General features: G+C 39.1%; 1 protein-coding gene across 1 annotated transcript in view; it reads left to right on the forward strand.

Annotated features, from left to right (window-relative positions):
* TULP4 (TUB like protein 4) overlaps nt 1-21,552 on the forward strand; it is a 143,616-nt gene that overhangs the window by 76,045 nt on the left and 46,019 nt on the right. The window contains 2 exon segments of the mRNA XM_041423641.1: nt 19,490-19,618; nt 19,964-20,125. Of these exon segments, the coding sequence (XP_041279575.1) occupies nt 19,490-19,618; nt 19,964-20,125 (291 nt within the window).

Consider the following 21,552-nt stretch of genomic DNA (forward strand, 5'->3'; position numbering starts at 1 on the left):
GGAGTTTTAGGATCTGTTTGTGGAGTATATATATTTCTGGCCTTCAGCCTCTTCTAATTCACTTCACATGAGGATTGTGCATTATTTATAGTGAGTGTGGGAGATGGAAAGAGTACTGTGGAAGAAAGAAAAATAAACCTTTCAATCATGAATTCTGTTTTTGGCTGCAATGCCAGTTTGGGGAAAGATGCCAGTAATTTTGCATCCAAAATAGAAGTGCTAAAATCCCCCAAAACTCACCAGTCTCACTCATGATCTGAATATTTTCTCAGATTATAGTTAGGAAGCAAAGCACAGTCTTGAGGCATGCATCTTCCTCGTGATGAGAAGAGCAGATCACCCTCTTTTGACTCATGTCCTCCTGCTGCCTTTAATGGCCAGAGAGGACCTCTGTGTTCAGGGCTTGTAGAAACAAGCCACAGACCCCTTGGGTTTTGTTCTCCAGTGCCTGGTGCTCCAGCCTGGGCTGTACACCAGCACAGGCTTCCTCTTGGCTGGGGCCAGGCGTGCCGAGAGCTCCCTCGGAGAGTGCCCAGCTTCTGGAGCTCTGTGGGACTGTAGCCTGTCCTTGGCTCCAGGGTTTAACAAAACAAACAAGACAGTTCAACAAGGCTTCTACAGCTTCAGTGTAGAAGTTGAGCAGTGCTGGGCACGAGAGGCCACAGCCACCAGATGAACGTGCTCCTCTGCACGGCCAGGCTGCTTCTGTCACTGCCATGTTGTCAAGGGGGCATGGATGCACTTCCATGGGCAGCCTTGTGCTATCACAGCTTATTCAAGAGGTGTATTTTCCTGCACTGTGGTTCAACAACAACTTAATAGTTGTGAGGCATTCTTTCTGCAGTCTGATGTGCAGAGTGGCCACTCACACAACAGCACTGGCCCAAATGAAGGAACAGTAAGGTGGGAACCAGCCATGGGAACAAGCAGCTGAAGTGGGAATTTTGCCCACTGAAGACAGTTTGTACAGCAGCTCTTCCTGAGCCTCCCACAAAGAATGATGCTTAGAAGAGTTCTCTCAACCAGCCTGAGAGGGTCTGTGTAGATCCTAAGCACTGCCCTGGCGCTGTTCAACAGTGCTGACTTCTTGTTCAAAGTATGCATCACATCATGCCATTTCATGCATTTCTGGTTTCACTTTCAGCTGAACTGCTCATTCTGTTTAGTGCTATGGTATGAATTACTCAAAGAGTTATTGAAAAAACAGGAGGATTGCATACTGTGACTGTCAGCTCAGGTTACTTGTAAGGGAAGGCAATGCCCTGTATTGTTAAAGTCAAATGTTATTTATTTTGGGCCTCATTACAGAGTGGCCTAATAAACCCCTGTTCAGCCTGGGTAACAGAGAATGTAAAAACATGTGATGCTTGAGAGGAACAAAAGGATCAAACAACATGGGCAGGGGTTTTTGTTGGGTTTTGTTTTGGGTTTTTTTTTTTTTTTTTTGTTTTGTGGGTTTCTTTTTTTTTTTTTTTTTTTTTTTTTAATATGTTTTACTTTTAACATACTCTACTCGCTCTTACATGGCTGCTAGAGACTGCAAAAGGACACTTTGCATGTTTAAAGTATCTTACATTTAGACACTATATAGCTATGATGAGTAGGGCAAAGAGTAAGACACAGTGATTCAGCCTGAATCTCTAGTGGAGCTATTAACTCTCCTTATCTCATAAGAAAAGGTGAGAGTGGCTCTTTAGGATAAAGGAGACAAGGGCTATAGGAGACAGACATTCTCAGTAATCTCATTAATTCTCTTCATTTTCTTAATTAATGTCTATCATGTTCGTTTACTCAAGCATTCAAAAGTCATCTCAGATGCAAAATTCACAAATTTAAACTTAAAAATATTAAACTTTTTCAGCTTTTTGTCTGTTGAACTGTTAATATGTGTTATTCTACTCCTGATGACCACATTAAAATACTTGAATATTTTGTGTTTTCAACTATAAATGAGATTACTTTGTAACCTTCTGGTGTGTTTTGAAATCAGTCAAACCGGGAGAAAGTTACAGTAAAAGTGTTCCCTTACAATGCTTTAACACCAGGAGCATTTTTTCCTGTAGTCCTGCAAGTGAGAGAAGTAGGGAAGGGAGAATCTGTTCTTCCATCCACAGTAGATCCTGGGCAGTACCTATGCCCTGAGGTCCTGGGATCCAGTAACTTGATGGTTTTTTGTGTGCTCCTTGCCTAGAGAGAAGAAAACCACTGTCTTCAGAAGGTGCTTAGCTCTGGGACCCTCAAAGGAAAAGTAAGCCCAAAAAGTAATCCTACTGCACATAAAAATGAATGCCAAAAGGCCAAAATGCTGGCAGTGGAGCACACAGCTGAAGGAAAAAAGAGGAACAAATAACAGAATGTGCTTTAAATGAATGAGAAGCTGGAAGTTGGTGAGACAACTGATAGGCTTGCTGGGTGAATTGCTGTGCACAGAGGGAGCAGTGTAAGAAAGTAGAATATTGAAGTAATGTTAAATTATTTATTAGTACCGATCCTCACCAGAGACTTGTGTCCAAATTTATTGAGAGCTCAAGTATGAGGTGGCTGAGGTGTTAGACAAAATATATGCGATCTTATTAGAAACAGCATAATAAGAATGTGGAACTATAAATGTGTTGGAAGGCTCTAGGAAGCATCTAGAGAATTACATCCCAGTAAGTTTATACTGGTAGTTGGCAAATTAGCTGAAATAAAAATTACTGTCAGGTCACAATTCATAGCTTGCTGGGATTGCACAGAAGGGAATGATGCCAGGCTGACAGGGAGAAAGGTGTTTTGGAATATGGGAAATCATTTGATTCAAATCTTGAAAGCTTTTAGAAAGTTTTGTTGTCCTTCATGGATGGTTATTAAGAAACATGGTATGACTAAGATGGCTCAAAACCTGTATTGAACATAGAAGCAAAAGGTGCATTACCCAGTTAGATCTGTTAACAGTGGTATGTTGATAGATCCCCACTTCAAACTGGTGGGGACTGTGCTGGTCTCAGAAGCATGAAACAGCACTGTTGTGCCATTTTGCCTGCCCCATTAGCCCTGCTGAAGGGCAAAATTGGGAATTGCCTAAATGGTGTCTGATCCCTGAGCATGGAGAGCAATGAGGCTGTCAGTCCTGCACCCACTCTTGGAGAACTCCACTTAGGAAGGAGCTGGACCTGAGATAAATAGCAAGCTCTTTTTTGGCATGTGGCTGACTTGAAAAATACAATAGTAATGTAAAAAAAATCCAAGTAATTTTGAAAAGATGTCATTAAGAATGGCCATTAAGAATAGGAAAAGTAATAAAGAACAGCGTGGAGATTGTTACCAGAAGTAAAAGCTGATATATCTAGAACGCCCTTGTCTCACCTCAAAATAGCATTCAAGAGTTAGTGGGAGTTCTGGAAACACAAAATGAAACTGAAAAAGAAAAAAGAAAATTGTGCCTCTTTACCTTAGAAAGCAGATGAGTCAGAGGAGAGGCATGCTAAAACTGTATAAACCACCAAATGGGAATGAGAAGGTAGATTGGGGTAAGTTTCTGTTTGCTTGTCTTAAAGCACTAAAGTGAGTGACTATTTAAAGAAATCTGAAGGTTGCAAATTCCAAAACTGATAAAAGGAAATTCTTGTTCAGATCTGTGATTAAAGTGTGAAAGTCACTATAGCAGTAAGTTGTTGTGCTGAAGAATTCATCAAGGTTTTTAAAAGGTTATCGTAATAGATATCAGAAATATTTACAGCTGCCATAATCCATGTTGGCCAGTTTTGGAGGGAATGTTAGACTTAAGTTTTTAAGACTAGCTACCAGGGATATCTTCATATTCTGTTGCTGGTTGTCCTTCCTTAACATAAAGTGTTAGGTTAGTGGTGCAAGACATTAATAGTTGTATGCAAGGTGTGAAAATACTTCTGATTCTCAGTAACAAGCTAGAGAGCCCCCCTGTGTGGGTGGTGCCTGAATTCAGAGCAGCTTGGTCTCTTTTCAGGCATGGAAACACAGTAGCCCAGGTAAGCATCATTCCCAGCATCTCTTGAAGTCGCCAAGATCTGTGGCTAAACAGGTGCATGCAGGGATGGGATTCCAGAAATGTAATCACCTCAGGAACTGATGTGATCTTAAATTTGGGTAGAAGTTGTTGGATTGGGTTTGTTTTGGTCATATGTGCATTACATGTGTGAGTAGAAGATCAATGCCTCTTAAAAAGGAAGAGAGCTTTCTGCACTTGTGTTCTGGAGTTCATTTCACTTACAGTGACTGGAAGGCATGATGTAAGCAACTGTTCTCTTTGCCTGAAGTCTTCAGTTAAATGGTTAAAGGAAATAATCATCATCATCAAACCTAACCTAAGAAAATTATTGGTTTTATTTGCCTGCAAAAGCACATCTTGTTGCGGCAGTTCCAGTGCTCATGGTTTTCATGGGTATGCATGTATGTGATGTGTATGTGAGTACATAGTGATGAGCAGTTCATGATTTTTGTCAAGATTTTGGTTGGATTAAATTATTTGTCTGTATGTGAATTTGATGCTGGCAAGACATCAGCCTGTCAGGTCATGAATTCCTGCCATTTTACTTGATAGTAACCTCCCCAGGAACAGTACCTGCAGTCTTACATTCAGCTCAGAGCTGGTGTAGTTATTATCTTGATTTGTGCTTCTTTGTAGGTGACATGACATTTTAGGATAATTCAAAATATTCCAAACAATAATTAATGATGTTGTATACAGATTTCAAAAGTATGAGTTAGATATTTGAAAATACCTTGGAAATCAAATCTTCCTGAGAAGAGAAAGCTATATATGCAAAAAAAGAAACCAATTTCTACTTAATTGCCAGAAGATAAGGTAATTCCAAATGTTAATGGAAAATGCTGATATTTGGCCTTCAAATGGCAAGCATAATGCAAACCTGCTGATTGGAATCAGTGAAATGGTATGGAAAAAAACCCTCCCTACTTGAGAGTTTGGGGAAATCAATGCCTGATAAATTGTGCATATGCCTTTGCAGTAACAATAACAGAATTCTGGAAAGATTAAGAAGGCAGGAATGATTTCTGTTAAAATAGCGTTAACTAACTGGGTCATAAATGCAAATAAGATTATTAACTCTAGATGACTGGCTTATGGTTGCAGTATCTCAGCTACCGGGCTTTCATGGCATTAACAACAGACTCTCCAGTGCATGAGTCCGCATCACATGGTTTTATTTTTAGTTCTGATAAATCTAATATTTCAAGATCATGTGAAACCGAGCACTGAAGGTTTCTCAGTAGCTGCCTCTTCTACACTGCCTCACTCTGCAGGGAGACTCTGCCCAGGGCTCCCTGAATCGCACTCTGGCCCGCTCAATAAAGGCGTCAGCCTTGGCAAATGGCAAGTTAGGAGCAAAATCATTCTTCTGATACTGAGCTTGGGATTTGTTGATTCATGCAGTGTCAGGATGGTTGGGAGCGTGGCTGCAGGCCAGGCAGGATGCCCTGCCATAGCTCATACCAAGCAGTGGTCGGGTGTGAGCATCATGGATACTTGGGCACAACATTTTTGTTGGTATTTTCTACAGAAATGTGCTTAGAAGAAATGGCTGTATAGAAATGATGGCAAAGTGGGGTATAACTGCAAGGATGTGGTTGGTGCTGACATGGAGTATTTGCTGAAATACTTCTGGCTGGTGGTCTGGGATGGCAAATCAGGACGAGGCAGCAGTTGTCATGAGCTGCGTATCCAGCTTCCAGCTGAAGCTCTGGGATAGTGGATGATGGAGGAAGCTAGTAGGTGAGACCTGTGGCTGTGGGATCTCTGTGCTCCACTATTTGGGGATGCCTAGCTGCAGCCTTCTCAGCTCAGCTTCACCTCCTGCCCTATGCTAGCTGAGCTTGGTCCAGAGTCAGCTTTCTGGGGTTCCTTCCCTCCTGCATGTAAACATTGAGGTACTTGATGGTGCCTCTAGTATCCTTGAGTCCAACACAGAGTACTCTTTGGTACTGCATAGAGAACTTGGTGAAAACCACTCTCTGTTGGATGTAGGGTCCCAGTGTTGATTTCATGCTTTTGGTCTGTGGCTCTAGCACTCCATCTCCCTGCTTTTGGAGAGAGGGAGACTGCCTGATTTCTCTCTTATGATATGATGCACTCAGAACCACCCATACAATTAGTCTCCCTCCCCAGACCACTAGCTGCTTGATATGAACAAACAATTTCCAAGTAGAGCTGTTTGATCATCATGCTAGTGGTGTCACTGCTCTAATTATTAAAGTTTCTGAGAAAGTTAATGTTTCCAGGGCTGTTTCACTTCATTGCTCTGTAGGAAATGTTGTGCTCTGGAAATGTAGGCAGACTAACATTTCAATGTGTAACAAGAGCACACACAGAGCAAAACTTACTGGAATGACTGATTTCTTGCAGACATGAAAACAGCTCTCAGAGCATCTAGACAGCCATCCCCTAAACCCCCAGACTACAGACAGACACAAAAATGTGATTTAATCATAGTTATAGAAAGACACAGATCATTCCTCTTTACCCTCCTACATTGAATAGGACTGTTCTATATGCTATATAGAATAGGACTTTTTCTTTATCACATACTTATCCTGAAATAATGTCTTTAGTCTATGTATGTGCAACACTTCAGCACTGAAATGAACTTTAAAGTTATATTGTTCTGTAAAAACATTAGAAAATAACGTAATTTATGTTCATTAATAATCGACAATTATTTTTCTTAACTCTCAGTGAATGAATAAGGAAACAGTATTTTAATAAGAGAACCACTGAACTTCAATAACCACATCAGTTAAAAAAATTCCCTGCAATATACCTTTTTACAATATGTGAAAATTTGTATGAACTGTTTCCAAGGGTTGGCCTCATTCCACCTTTTCTTTTAGAAGACTGTTCAACTATTCCGTTCATTGCTAAAAGCTTTACTTGGTATTTAACCTAACATACAGTTTCCTGAATATCATCCTTTTTCTTACAGTAACATTTAATAGTATTGTGCCTTCCTTGTTTTTTCATGTCATTCCAGTACTTGCTGACCCTTTGCTTGACTACTTTGCCAGTATACATTCTTTTATTTTATTATTTACCTCTAATACAATATCTCAAAACTTGGATTGCTTTTCATGCTTTAAAACTCTTTTAAGAAGGAAAAAACTTACTTTAAAATCTGTAAATCACAAAGAAATGGAAATTGTGCACAGAATGAAGGCAAGTGTTTTCTCCAGCCCTGTCTGAAGTAATGCTGTAGATGAGGGGTCAGTGTTTTCTGCTTTTGAGTTTGAATTCATTGGACTGTGGCAGTCAGAGACCTGCTGGCAATGCTCTTCCTAATGCACCCAGGATGCCATTGGCCTTCTTGGCCACCAGGACCCACTGCTGCCACATGGACAGCTTGTTGTCCACCAGGACCTCCAGGTCCTTCTCTGCAGAGCTTCTTCCCAGCACGTCAGTCCCCAGCCTGTGCTGGTACCTGAGGTTATTCCTCCCCAGGGGCAGGGCACTGCATTTGCCTTTGCTGAACTTCAGACCGTTCCACTCTGCTTCTCTCCCAGCCCTTCTGAAGGGCTGCACAGCCCTCTGGGCTGTCAGCCACTCCTCCCAGCTTTGAGTGTCAGTGAAATCCCAAAGAGGCATCTGTCCCTTTCTTCCATGTCACTCATGTATTGAAGCTTGGGGGCACCGCTAGTGACAAGCATACAACTGGACCCCATGCCACTAATTATGACCCCAACAATGTATTCTAAACATTAAATGTTCCATATGTTCGTTGACATGCAAGTGACTTGAGATAGGAAACATCTGCTCATTTTGCTTGGTGAAATTTTCATAAGGATTTTACTGAGGGAAAAAAAAGGAACAGAAATGTTTGTACTCTACTGCTTTTTTTCTCTCTTTTTTTTTTTCTTTTGGGTGAAGCAAAGGATAAACCAGACTATAAAAATTACTTTCAAGTGATGCAGTGCATATAAGCTAGCTGGCTCAGGCTCTTGGATACAGATCAGACAACTTCCATCTCTAGTCTGTGGTTTCTCTACTGGTTGGGTTGTTAAAGGTTGAATATTGTTGCTGTTTGGTCTCTGCAAGTTAGTTTTACCTCAGTTCCTTGAAAATTGCTTTCTGAACCACTGGTAATCAATATATTTGTTAATATTTGCATTAGATGAGGTGTAATCTTGTCCTTTTAGATATGTGTTACCTGTCACCCTTCCTGCCAGTGCTCTGACAGTTTCACGGTGACCCCTATGGCTCAGGGATTACGTTCCCAACCTATAGTTCATCCCTCTTGAGGCCAATAGTAATTTTACAGTTCTGTAGAGCAAACCTTCCCTGCAGAGCTTCTCTAGCCTGGTTTTTGCTTTGTCTTCAAGCCTAAAAACTCCAAAGGCTTGATCATAACATGTACAGTTCCAACAACATGGGGGTCAATTTTAGTTGAGACTTCTGTGTGCCACAGTGGTAAAGTACAATAGCAGTGATTTGTGCTTTCTGGGGCTGTCCACGTTGCCTGTCCCAGTAACTAATTTAACCCTGTATTTATAGCTCCCTTGTGTTCTCTGGAAGGTCAGGCAAGTGAAATTATTGGTCACTTGGCCAACTGCATCATGATACAGTTTTTATTTCATGGAGAAATAGCAAATGTAGATAAAACTTCTTAAGAGAGGTTTGCTCTGAAAACAGTCTGTGCATAACTGCAGGCCAGCCAAAGCAAGGATAGCATTTTGAAAATCTGCTCTTTGGCATTTCTTAGAGTATGGCATTTCTTTATCTGGTATTCACACTGTCAGAAGTTTGTATCGTATTATTGCAAATTAAGTGGGCCAGTGTGTCTCAAGCCTGAATCAGAGCCTCCATGGGGGTAGTATATTTGTGTATATATTAACAAAATAATTCTTGGTAGGTATCTGTTGTCTTATTTATTCTAATATGCTAAGCTGAATGTCTTGCACATAAATATTGGGATTTTTAGTTATTGTGTTGTTAATTTAGTTCTCCTCTTTATACCTTTCTGTCCTGAGAGGTGCAGGTGCTGAGTGACTGTTCAGCCCTTCCCGCATTCCCTGTTTTACTGACTGTTCCCTCCCTTACATTGTCCAAAGTAGACACTTTTTCCACTTTGTGTTCTATGTCCATCTCAGCAATTGCACAGTCCCTCAATAGCTGTCCTAAACATCACCAGCTGAACATTGCATGAGTGACCCCACTGGGGCAGCCAGCAGGTGGGGTTCAGGTGGTGGCCTTGTGCTGGAAGTCAAAGCAGGTGTCCTACCTTAGCAAAATAACTTGGTGGAATTTCCTCAATCCCACAAAAGGATTAGGGATGCACGGTCTCCATGAGTCACACAAAGACAGTCCAGGCAGTCCAATAAAAATGTATGTAATTGCTTTCTTTTCTCAGTGTCTGTGACTGATTTAAGGTCACCAGTATCCCTCAGGTAGACAGAAATGTTCTATAATGGTGTGTAACTCACACAGAGGTCATATGGGTGGGCGTGTGGTGATTGGGATAACAATAGTTGGGTATTTCAGATAGCAAAGTAGTCCCACTTCAGCAGTGAAGTGCCCAGCTGTACCATCTGTCTCAAATCTAAGCTTATAACTCAGCTTAATTACATTGGTGCATAGCTGTTGTCACCTGGGAGTTCATCATAGTTTTGGAGAGCTGATCTGTGCTTCTGCTGAAGTTTGGTTTATTTTTAGTTCCTTGTGTTTGAAAAAAATAACTAGGGTTGAAGTATTGTAGCTCTTGGAGAAATAATCATGCTTGGACAGCACTCTCAGACACTCCTTGTGAATTTTAAGGTCTTTTCTGTTTACATGGCTGACAAAAATCAAGTTTTTACTGCATCTCTTAAGGAGTGAAGTTCATCTCCTTGGAGAGAGCTTGCACGAATTTTGTGCTGCAGTCAGGTTCTATCTAAGGCTTGTTTGGTGGATCTTTACAGTGATTTCATCTAAGCAAGTTCAAGCTAAATTATAGTCTAACCTATAAAATCATGAAGATAGTCACTGATTAACTTCTGATTATAAAATGTCCACCACAAATGATAATGATGATGTTCAGAAACCTGGAATAATGTTACTTAACTGTTGTGCTGTATGAGTTTGAATAGCTGATGAGCAAAAAATGATCTGTCGCCTTGGTATATGTGAGATAGACAGACTTAGTGTATTTGATAGGGGCAGATCCTCTGTGTGTGGTCGTGAGACACCATTATTTTTCTGGCACTTCTCAAAATAGACTACAGAAAGTGAAGAACTTGTGTTACCTCCTTCCTCTTGTTAACTAGCACAGTTTTATATAACAGAATTTATATTACATTTTTAAGAGTTTTCTTTTAAAATTTCCTAGTAGAGTTTTTTTTTCTTTCTTAAATATTTTTTGTGATTAATATATAAAGTTATAAAATTATATTTCACTATTATATGAATACTTGATCAGGAAATTTTAGCCACTGAATTGGGAAGATTGAGTATAAGGGAGAGTGTGTCTGTCAGAGTCACTTCACTGGCTTTTTCCCCCGCAATACATTGCCCTGGGGATATTCCTGAACAAGATACCATTTACAAGGTGGGAAGATAGTACAGGAATTCCTAAGTAGCTGCTGTTGGAAAGTTGAGTAGAGCTAGTTGATTCTGAGTTGGAATGGTTTTCAGTAGTGTTTATTGTTAACCTGTTTCCTATGTTCTTTTTTGTTGTTGGGGTTTTTTTCTTTATTTTTTTTTTTTTTTAAGGGGGTGGTGTTGAGGTTTTGTGGTTTGTTGGGGGTTTTTTGTGTAATCACTTGGTGCTCCTTAATTTTGGATATTTTTTAAAGGAAGAGAGACAAGAAAAGCTATAGATTCTATTACAAGGTATCTATATCTCTGCATCCAATGTTTTTCTCTATTTTTAGCCAGATAAAAAAAAAGATAGTATGTATTTTAAAACAGCTTTATGCTTGGGGTGTTTTGGTTGGATTTTTTCTTCCCTCAAAACTTCTGACAAAGACTGTGTGTGGACTCTGAATTCACATAGCACTGATAAGGCATTTGGTGGATGTCAGTGAGTGTAATTTTTGTTCTTAAAGCATGAGGTTCATTTACAATGAGCTTCTCGTACTCAGTCCAAAAGTGAATGTAAATGTTTAGGTTTTTGAAATGGTCCTGATTTATACCATCTGTAATATAATTTTGTCAGATGTTAGTTAAATGAGCATTAGTCTCATGTACTTTTAATTTAGTGTACACTAAATACCAGAGATTTTAAATTTACTGCTTTTTTTTTTTTTTTTTTTTTTCTTGTGGGAAAATACTCCACCATAAATGCTCAAACCCAAGGAACTTCCAGCTCAGCACAGTTATTACATATGTCTTATTGTAACAGGAATGAACCTTTCCTAATGATGCTCATCAGCGATTTGCTAGAAAGAGATGGAACTATATTGTTCTTGGTCTTTGGGTCTTACAGCAAAATGGTTGTTCACCTTTAGCTAGAATAATTGTCTCTGCTTTCTTTATTACAGTGTTTTATCTGTTTGGAAACTACAACAAAGTACTATTTTATCCTTTGCTTATCCTTCCCAACATTCAGTTTTGATTTATTTTTATTTAACTTGGACTTTCCCTTGCATTTAAAGGGAGTATGTGTGGGCAATTAAACAGACATATCTTACAGCCTAAGTCCAGGATGACCATTGACAAGAGACAGTGGTAGGAATGTGCATGCTATAAAGGAATTTGCCTCAGTGTGTGCCATAACTGTAAAATTATTTTTTTGTGGAAGCAGCTGTCTTTTCTGTGAAAAAGCTTTTGGGACTTGAGAGTCCTTGTAAAGGGAAAGGAGTCAAAAGCACACCACAGACCTTCTCATTGTCACACTGTTATGGGCAAGGTGGGAGAAGAGCAGACCTCCACCAGATTCCCTTTCAGGAACATAATAGTGTGCAGCTATCTTGTGCATATGGGTGACTAAGTCTTAATTTTTCAGGCCTTAATTATTTTCCTTCAGATTATAACCAACTATTTTCTTTAACAGCCCTTGAAGGAATAGTTAACAAACTTAACTGAGAACCAGTAGCTAGATACCAACACCTTCTCATCCATGTTGGATTCATATCACCTGTTATTTTTCTCACATGCAACTTTCTGTTCTGACCTATCAAATCTGCTGCTGCCCAAACATATGTATGGGATATGCTTTGGATACAGCAAATTTCTGTTGGTGTGGGTTTTTTTTTTAATGTCCCACAAAACTGTGGTTCTCTGAAGTCACAATTAAATGTGGTGAGTCCAAAGTGAGAAGAGTAATTCCTTTAGGACTGTGAGCCACTTCATTCATAGGAGCATTACACTTCTTGTTTGGTACCTGTGAGGAGTCTTGGGTGTGTTTTCCCCTAAAGTAGGTGATAATGTAACGCATTCTGTGTTCTGTGAGCAAATAAAATGGTTATGTGGCAAATCCTTGGGACTAATAGACATTGAGGAGGGTGTATTTCTTAAAATGGAGTGTATCACTTAAGGAGACTTGTAAAGCTTTAGAGCCTTTCTGGGTCCTTGTCTTGGCAGTTTACTATCAACGCCCCTAAATGTATTCAGTGAGATGTTGACAGTCTAGGTATTTTTAAGACAACATCTTACACTAAAGTCATTCCTTCCTCAAAGCAGCTCTCAAAAGAATTTTTTTTGCCATTGTCTATTTGCCAAAATAACTTCCTCAAGCTTTTAAAGATCAAACTGGCACCCATTGGGGATTTCATGCCAACCATATGATACCTTTCAAAAATAGGTATATGTGGTGGGTTGGATGCCAACCTCAAGATACCTTTTAAAAATAGGTGTGTTTGTAATTCATCTGCAAAGCAAATGAACAAAACTTGCTGAGAAACATCAACATTCTTCCCAGTGGGTGAGCAACCACACTGTTACTGGCAGAAGCTACCAGCCACTCGGGCACAGAGAAAGTGAGCACTGGGGGAATGGATACCTCCCCTGCACGTCCTTAGAGGGCTGTTTCTGGTGATCTGCACTGCTCCTACCTGGCCACTTCTCCTTCTGCAGCTGCACAGGTGATCCCAGTCTTTGTCAGCCTGATGTGTGCCCTGAGAACTATGAAAACAAACACCAAGGAGAAAGAGGGAAAAAGTTAGAGCAAGTGCATCCAGCAAAATGGCACAGAGCTTCTGATGTATCCCTACATTGTAGTTAACTTCAGAGCTTTACCTGAGGTGTTTGAGTCAGGGATTTGGAGTAGGGTTTCACATGAAAGCCACAGACAGAATTCTGTGGTCGGAAGAAGGTACAGGTTTGGACCTGGACCTTTCATCTCCATTAAGGTCAGCACTTTTTGCTGGTCCAGCCTTACCTCTGATTTCATTTAGCACAAGGCTAAGTCCCAGGTGACATGCTTAGTTTATTGACAATGTTAGACCATGAAATCAGATTGTAAGCTTATTAAAAAACCCCCAACATTGAAACTCCTTTTCAAAGACCAGAAGAAGCAAGATGACAGCAGCTGCAAAATAGTACACCTCTTTCAATGAAAATGTAGGATTCTGGGATAAAGGATGTACAAGTGGCAGTGGAAAGCTGTACCAGTGGCAGAAGCTGAACCTGGGGGCTGTGAGCAGCCATGCCCTTGTTGCAGGGCACCACTGACCAAAGCTTATCCCAAGGCATGGATAGGGTTATTACATGACATCTGTCCCTCTGGCAGCTCCTCCATCCCTTCTAGGAGGAGAGCTCAGTTTTGTTGTTTAGTCTAGGGAAGCATGAAGAATTTGGAATTTTGGTGTTTTCTGTCTCCCAGAACTTCTTTGCTATTAATCTACGCCCTTTGTAACCTGCAGCCCCTGTTGTGAGTTGGCAGTTTTTCTCAAGAAATGTAAATGCCATTACAGATTTGCCATTCTTCAGCTGCAGCATGATGTTTGTTATTAATAGCAGTAGTTTCTTCTTAGTAATAATAAATCCTTGATGGGTATCATATCTAGGAAGGTGACAGCTCCATATGCAAATGAGGCACTTCCATCCGGTTGTAATGTCACTAGAAACAAAAAGTCAGAGCTCTGCAGGTGTGGGAGAGATATCATTAGACAATGCAATAGAAGACAAGGAGAATAGGAAAGATGGGTGATGCCAGCTCGCTGTCTACCACATCTGCTGCTTTTTTTTTTTTTTGTCTCCTATTATTAGTAGGAGAAATACTTGCTTGATGCTCTTTGTGTGATTGAATTAGTTTGAATGGACAGAATTATCCTGGCATTGTTGTAATGGCACAAAATAAAGGTCATAAGGGAAGGTGAAAGTAAGAACAATTGCACACAATCTGCAGTGTGAGAAATTAGGAGAGAGAAAACTTAGATAACCATTATTTTAAAAAATACTAATATTTAAAAGACAGTTAAATGTTTCATTGAACTAAACATATGCAGAACCATTTAGAACTAAATACTGGTAATAGGTAAAGTGTAGTTATTAACTACCACTCTACCTATTTATTGTTCTGTGTGCCTGTTCCAACTTCCAAATTATATTTTTGTTACAAAACTCCATTTCAGTTAACTAACTTCACTAGTTAACTAGTGAATGTACAAAGCTAGCACAGGTCCCTCAGGAATTGGTAGGGATGTGTATTCGTGCACATACCCATGTTATATGTATGTAATGTATATACACATATGTGTATATATGTGTAGCTGTATCTCTGTACAATGGAGGGAGAGGCACTGAAATGCCTTTACTGCACATGAAGGTGTTTTCTCTTGCTCTTGTACTTCAGTGTTCCATTTCTGTTCCCCACTCCACACCCATCTTTTTTCTCTGATAGATATACTTACAGATTTTTTCAGCTCTGTGGCCATTGATAAACTGTAATGTGTGCCAGTGTGTTGCACCTACTGGCTGTATGCACATATTTATCCTTGTCACCATGGGTAAAGATCAGTGTATTTATTAGGGAGTTGCACAACAGCACTACTTGATAAAGCAAATAGGTGATGCTCAGTTATTGCAGGTAGATTGTCCAGTCCCTTTTGTCAATGCTTTCTTTCAACCTTTATATATTCCTTTAAAAAGTTGAGTACTTTTCTAAAACCTTGGGATTGGAAGAAGCCTTTGGATAGACTGAGTCCTGTACTCTGCTGCTGTAGCCTGGTTTCCTTTGTTATTCTGTTCTGGGAACAGGTAGGTCTCGTGCTGTCACTGCTTGGAAGGTGGAACTTTTTCAATAACTTTCAATAGCATTAGAAATGTATTATGATTTATCTTGGGAGGGAAAGGCCGGCTATTCCATATGTTCAGGGGAGTTATAATGCATCTCATCCTGTGCATCCTACAAAGATGTCAACTTCACTTGTAATTGCAGAAATGCTCATGCTGGATACAGGTACGTGGCTCTTCAGGTGTAGCAAATCGGGCAGTAATCAAACGTTGACATGGAGGATTCTCTGCTCTCTATTGCTGTGGCAGTCCATCTGCAAGCTCACATCCACAGCATATGTGAAAATGAATGCTGGAGAGGACCTCTATCTTTAGAGCATATGCCTCTCCCCAGTAAAATGGATAGAGGATTAGAGATTTTAAAAAATGAGTCACTGTGACTCACTACAGTATATCCATAATAAAATCTATCTAAATTTGGTAAGGAACTCCAGGAACTAATTGCCCTAGTTACTTACCCCATTTATTTTTTGTAGATGTTTGTCCCTTGCTTCTCTAGCAATTATGTACTGTATGTACAGAAATAAGATTTCAGTAATGACTGTTGCGTGATATTCTAGATTAAGAACTTTTGCTCTTGCATTTTGTGTCATATTTTCAATTATCTCCTTCAAACCATAATGAAATTAGGAATAACAAAAGCTCTCAGAATGCTTTGGGTTTATTTCTGTGGTCCTGTATTGTCTTAGGAAATATGAAAAAAATATTTAAAATGTCAATAGCATGTAATAAATTTAGATTATCAAACCTGGATCTCTTTCTCTGTTGGGAAGAGATCATGTTTACTCACACATTTGCTACTCCAAAATTGCACTTACTCAAAATTTCTTGTCTAAAATCTTAAACAGATAATGACATTGTTTCGTAGCATAGCAGCATTAAAGTATGCAGTCAGTTCTTGGGTGGCGTTTCTAGAACATTTAGAATTAATTAAATTTCATTCCCAAACATCAAGCTGGCAATTAAACCAGAGGTGTTGAAGGTCCTGAATGCTGAACTTCTAAAACAAATTTTTTACCACTATTTCTTGTAAAAAAGGAGCTCAAAGAAAACATAAGTCTGACTCAAAAGCTCACAGCCTTGTGGAAAATATCCTGTTTAGGGCAAATTGTTGGCCTTTACATTGTACTTAATATCTTGGGCCAAGTTTTATTTGTGAGAGATCCTGTCCTGTGTAAGACAGTGGTTTAGAAGCTGATTAATACCTATGATACTTTTTTTTTTCAAGAGTAGAACAAGCACAATTTGTGTTTTTTATAGAATTAAAAATAACCCACAACCAACCAACAAACAAATAACAATACTTAGACAATATAGAAAGGCTGTGTGGACCACAGACAGCTTAGTTTTGTGTATCAACATTCTCACTCTTTTGAGTTCATGGTGAAAGAGTTCAGACCTTCAGTATCTGTGTGAAGATGCTAAGTAGAAAGCAGAGGACCATAAAGGCAGAAGTAAAAATGGGTCCTCTGTGACTTGAAGCTGTTAGTGCAAGTAATGATATCTTTGCATTTATGGGTTAGCAGTAAAATTCCTCTTTGTGGAGGGGTAATTCAAGCTTATGCGTTGTTGAAGTGCGCTATCAATGGGACATGTTTTCATATGCTTTACATTTGAGCCAACATAAAAGCCAAAAGTCATCTTAATACTTAGGGCAATCCTTCCTTCTTTATCTCTTCTTCAGCATTGCTAAGTGTCTAAATTGAAATTGGAAATACTCAAAACAGTTGTAGACTCAGCACCTGTAGTCAGATGTTAAATGTAAATTACGGCATCATCTTTAAAATGACCTCGTAAAATAACATTTGCTCTGTGTTCAAATGGGTTGAATTTTCAAATTACAAATCTGCTCCCTTATGAGGCTGTTATCAGAAGGCATAGTAAAATCATTGTCTCGCTTTCATTTCTCATTATAATGCAATAAGTTTATTTTGGAAGTTACTAATTTGTATCTAATTGAGATGGATGGAGGCTCTAGTTAATCTTGTTTACATTCAAATGTAGTCTTGGATGTTTTATCAAGTCTAACCAAAAGACAGGTTGTACAGAATGTGAATTAAAATTTTCGAATTTTAACAAGATTCCTATTTAAAATAGAAAAGAAACAAAACACAACAAAGTAACTGTTGTCACTTTGCCCATAATTCATATTACAAAGTCAACTTGTGTGTCTAATCTATAAAATGGTGTGTTTATCTCAAATCTTTTCCAGACTGAACAGGGCAATTTTAAGACAGGTAGTAGCATTCTTAATGGTGTTAGCTAAAGCATTCATGTTATTTGAACAACTAGTTCTGGTTTTTTTTCCCTAAATTTTGTCTAGCAATTCATTCTGGTTTGATGCAGAATTCATTTGGTATGATCTGTGAAACATGAGCAGTGTCTAAGTGTTTAAAGATTGGTGTTTTAGTGGTGATAAGTATGTTCCACTCATTAATGGTCATCATTAGCCTTAGCAGCTCTCAGCTTTTAAAGATGAAGATTTTTTTCAGTGTTGAGTTTTTCTTCACTTCTTTCATAATACTGTTAGGCATTGCTGGCAAGTACACTTACTTGATTGTTGCATTTTGCTTCAGGCTGAATGAAATTATGGTTCTGTGGATTTGATTTATACCAAAATGAAAACAAACTTTTGACAAATCTGTGCTATTCTCGTTTAGGTGGAAGGGACAGAGTGAAACCTCCAACAAAATGCATCTGCTTGCATTGCTATAATAGAATATTTTATTTACTGCTCTTCCAACATAAGAATTTTTTTAGAAGCCGAGTGTGATGTAATCCATCTAGGGGCATTGTATAATTTGCCCAACTGGAAACAGGACTGGTGACTTAGAGTGCAGCTGCAAGGTTATATTAAGTAGAAGCCAGTGTTTTTCTGCAAAATCTCAAATGGGATTCTTCTAAGCTGTGTAACAGCAGAGAGGTGATTTGTCATACTTGCTTCTCCCCATAAGCTTTACCTATGAACAAAGAAATGGTTTTCTTGTGGTTGTTTAATGTTTCAAGGGTTGATGCTTCCAGCTGGTGAGCTCCACTGATAGACGCGTTCTTAAGCTGTGACCTTGACACTCTGAATAAGTGTAAGATCATCCCTCAGCTGTCAAGTTTAGGTTTTATTAATATTCTAGTTCTGAAAATGACTGCTGATTTCTTTGTGAAGTGGGAAGGTTCTGTCTACTTAGAGCTCATCTTGGGACTGGAATCTTTAGGAGGATCAGTATTTCTGTAAACAACAAAATGTATTTCATGAAAATTTTGCCTGTCACTTTTAGATGACTAATTATCTATTTAGTTTTATGAAAAAATGTCATTGCAGCTGGATGTTTATTAAGTAGTTGAAATAACACTCTACTAAATTGAGTGTTTAATATATGTTTACTTTGTTTGCATACTCTGTGTCTCAGTAAAATAGCTGGGGGGGAATTTACTTTTGTGTGAATGTAAGTGTCCCATATATATTTGCATGTTGTTGAAATAAAACTAATGTGGAAAAAAATTTTTTTTTGAGAAAAAACTAATTTGGAAAAAATGTTTTTTAAGAAAAAATCACTAACAGAAAGTAAATTGTTTTATTGCTAATTTTTGCTTCAGGCACTAGGATGACATGCTTTTTTCAGTTTTATACTGAGGTCTCGAGAGATACTGTATTTGTTAAATTGGTATTAATTAAAAATGAGAGGGCAATTTGGTCGGTTTAGACTTGATTAGATTCTCCAGAAAGGCTCAGATAGCTCTAATGTGGAGAGAAGAATCTAAAGCTGCTTTGTATTCCTTCTGCACTCAGTAGCAAAGCAACTTTCCTATGAAATTTCTATTTTTCAATAATCTAAGACTCTCAGGGGTTGTTTTGAATATGAGTATTCAATCTGAGTATTTAAATTGTGTGCAGAGCATGCCACTTTATTTGAAGTCAGCAAGAGGTGATGATTTGATGAAGAGTCTGACAGTCTCTGAGATTACAGTGGGGGAATCATTTGAGGGAATGTTGGATAATCTGTGCAGGGCTTCCCGTTTGCAGCTTCTGTAATGGAGTCCTGTGTTCCAGTGCTCCCTGTGATTTTATTGAGAGTGTGCAGTGCCTTCCAAAAAGGCCTGACGGTGAGAGATTGTGCATTTCCTGACAACCGTGGCAAAACGATTCCAGCTGTTCTTGAGAGGCGCCTAATGCTGGGCCGAAAATTGCTATTTTGTGCATCTTTAGGGTTTAAATGTGATGATATTTATTTGGCAGCGTTGTTTAACTGGTTCTTGTTAAATAGCTGTTAGCACAACATGCAGTTTCAGTAATGCTTGTTTTGTTTGTAATCTTTTAAGGTTGTGCTGGTGAGATGGAATGAACCATTCCAGAAATTAGCAACCTGCGATGCAGATGGAGGAATATTTGTTTGGATACAATATGAAGGCAGATGGTCTGTGGAGCTCGTGAACGATCGTGGGGCACAGGTTGGTATGCATGTTTTCTCTGCAGCCAAGAGTGATCAGGTCCTGAGAGGTCAAATGAAGAGGACAAGGAATGGGACTTTATACCTTTCAGAAAGCACAGGAGAAAATGAAACGTTTGTTTATTGAAAGGAACGTGCAAGAATTGTCACAGAGTCACCTGGCAAGCACAGTGCTTTCTCCAGTAGGCATGACATCAGAGCTTCTGCTGGGCTAATAGTTGGCCTGTCTCATTCTGTACACTGCTGCCTTTTATTAAAACAGCAGAAAAAATCCTACATGGCTGATATATCTATTTTTCTTGTCATTGAACAAGAAATCTATCTATTTTCTTTGTGTTACATTAAGGTAAGCGACTTTACATGGAGCCATGATGGGACTCAGGCACTTATCTCCTACAGAGATGGATTTGTGCTGGTCGGTTCGGTCAGCGGACAAAGACACTGGTCTTCGGAAATAAACTTGGAGAGTCAGATCACCTGTGGCATATGGACTCCAGATGACCAGCAGGTAATGAAAACGGGGCATTTAAGGGTGTCACTTGGGTTGCATAGGTGTGCTATAGAATACACCTCTTAAAAAGTTGCCAAGTAAAATGGTCACGTGGAAAGACCAGTTTCCAGCAAAACTGCTGCTCCTACTGACAATAAAAATTTGGTTAATCCTGTTGTTCTTATTAGGTGAATATGACAGGATTGATACACTATCATCACTTTACACCCTGATTGACATACAGTGTTATTCAAAGTTAGTTGTTTGAGACAGGAATCTGTTAATTGTACCCTTAATTTGTTGTTACAGCTGTCTTATAAATGCATTTGAGCATTTACATACAGCCTGGACTATTAAACATGTGACTGGTCATTTCTGTGTAGATTTGTCCAGTCTGCACTTGCAGCAAAAGCAGTTCCAGCAGCACATATGGTTATGTTTTGCATTCACATAAGCAAATGTGTGTAATTGAGTGTTGGAGAGATGTCTCAACATTATGCAAATAAAATGTTAAAGAAAAAGTTTTGCTGAGTTTTGAAAAAGCCAGTTAAAAAAAATCTTCTTTACCATTTTTCTGAAGACTTGTATGACAGGGGACACAGCAGCATTTACAGCATGTAAACCAGTACCCCCAGCATTACAGCTGGAGCTGGGGCAGTGGTTTCATTTCCAGGATTTACACAAGGTCCCTTGCCTTTCCCTGCTGAGCTGACTGGATTGGTCTTTCCTTCCACATGCTTGCTGTCACTGTGGTTGTGAATGTGTGTCTAATTCAATGCTGAAGGAAATTATGGCCATAGAATAGTGCCAAGAGAAACCCTGTTAGGATCACAGCTGGATTATTTTCCTTCCTTCATTTTACATTACCATGGACAAGATTCTGGTTCAAGACTCAAGGTACCACTCAATTTAGAATACTATAAATTCATCCAAGGTAGAGTTATTTTGGGAATTGCTAGTGGAATATAATAGCACTAATAATATACATTTGTGCAGCAGCATCTAATAATTTTAGAGTACTCTGCATAGAATAATGAATTAATTATTGCAGCACTGCTTTTTAAAGCCAGCGAGCCTGCCTGCCTCTTTTTGAATCTAGGGAAATGTAAATCTTGACAATAAATAATTTTCTTGAGATCAAGAGGAAGAGACAAGCAGCAGAAGTAGGAGGGGAAGCTAAGATCTAATAGCTCTCAGTGCTATGTTTTAAACATGAGGCTACCCCATTTGTGTGATGCTCAGTTGTTGCTACTGTATTTGGAAATATCTTCACTTGAGTGTTTAATTTGGAGTGGCTGACTGCCTTTAATTCAGTTTAGCTAATATGTTTGTACTTTCTAATCTGGATGCTCCATAAGTGGTTATTCCAGGAAACAAACACTTGTTCAGCGTCCAGATAAATGCTTTTGAACATAATGGCCAATTCCAGCTATGTGAAAATGACT

This window comes from Onychostruthus taczanowskii, unplaced genomic scaffold, assembly GCF_017590055.1.
Source record: "Onychostruthus taczanowskii isolate IOZ18803 unplaced genomic scaffold, ASM1759005v1 scaffold8, whole genome shotgun sequence".
NCBI classification, from domain to species: Eukaryota; Metazoa; Chordata; class Aves; order Passeriformes; family Passeridae; genus Onychostruthus; species Onychostruthus taczanowskii.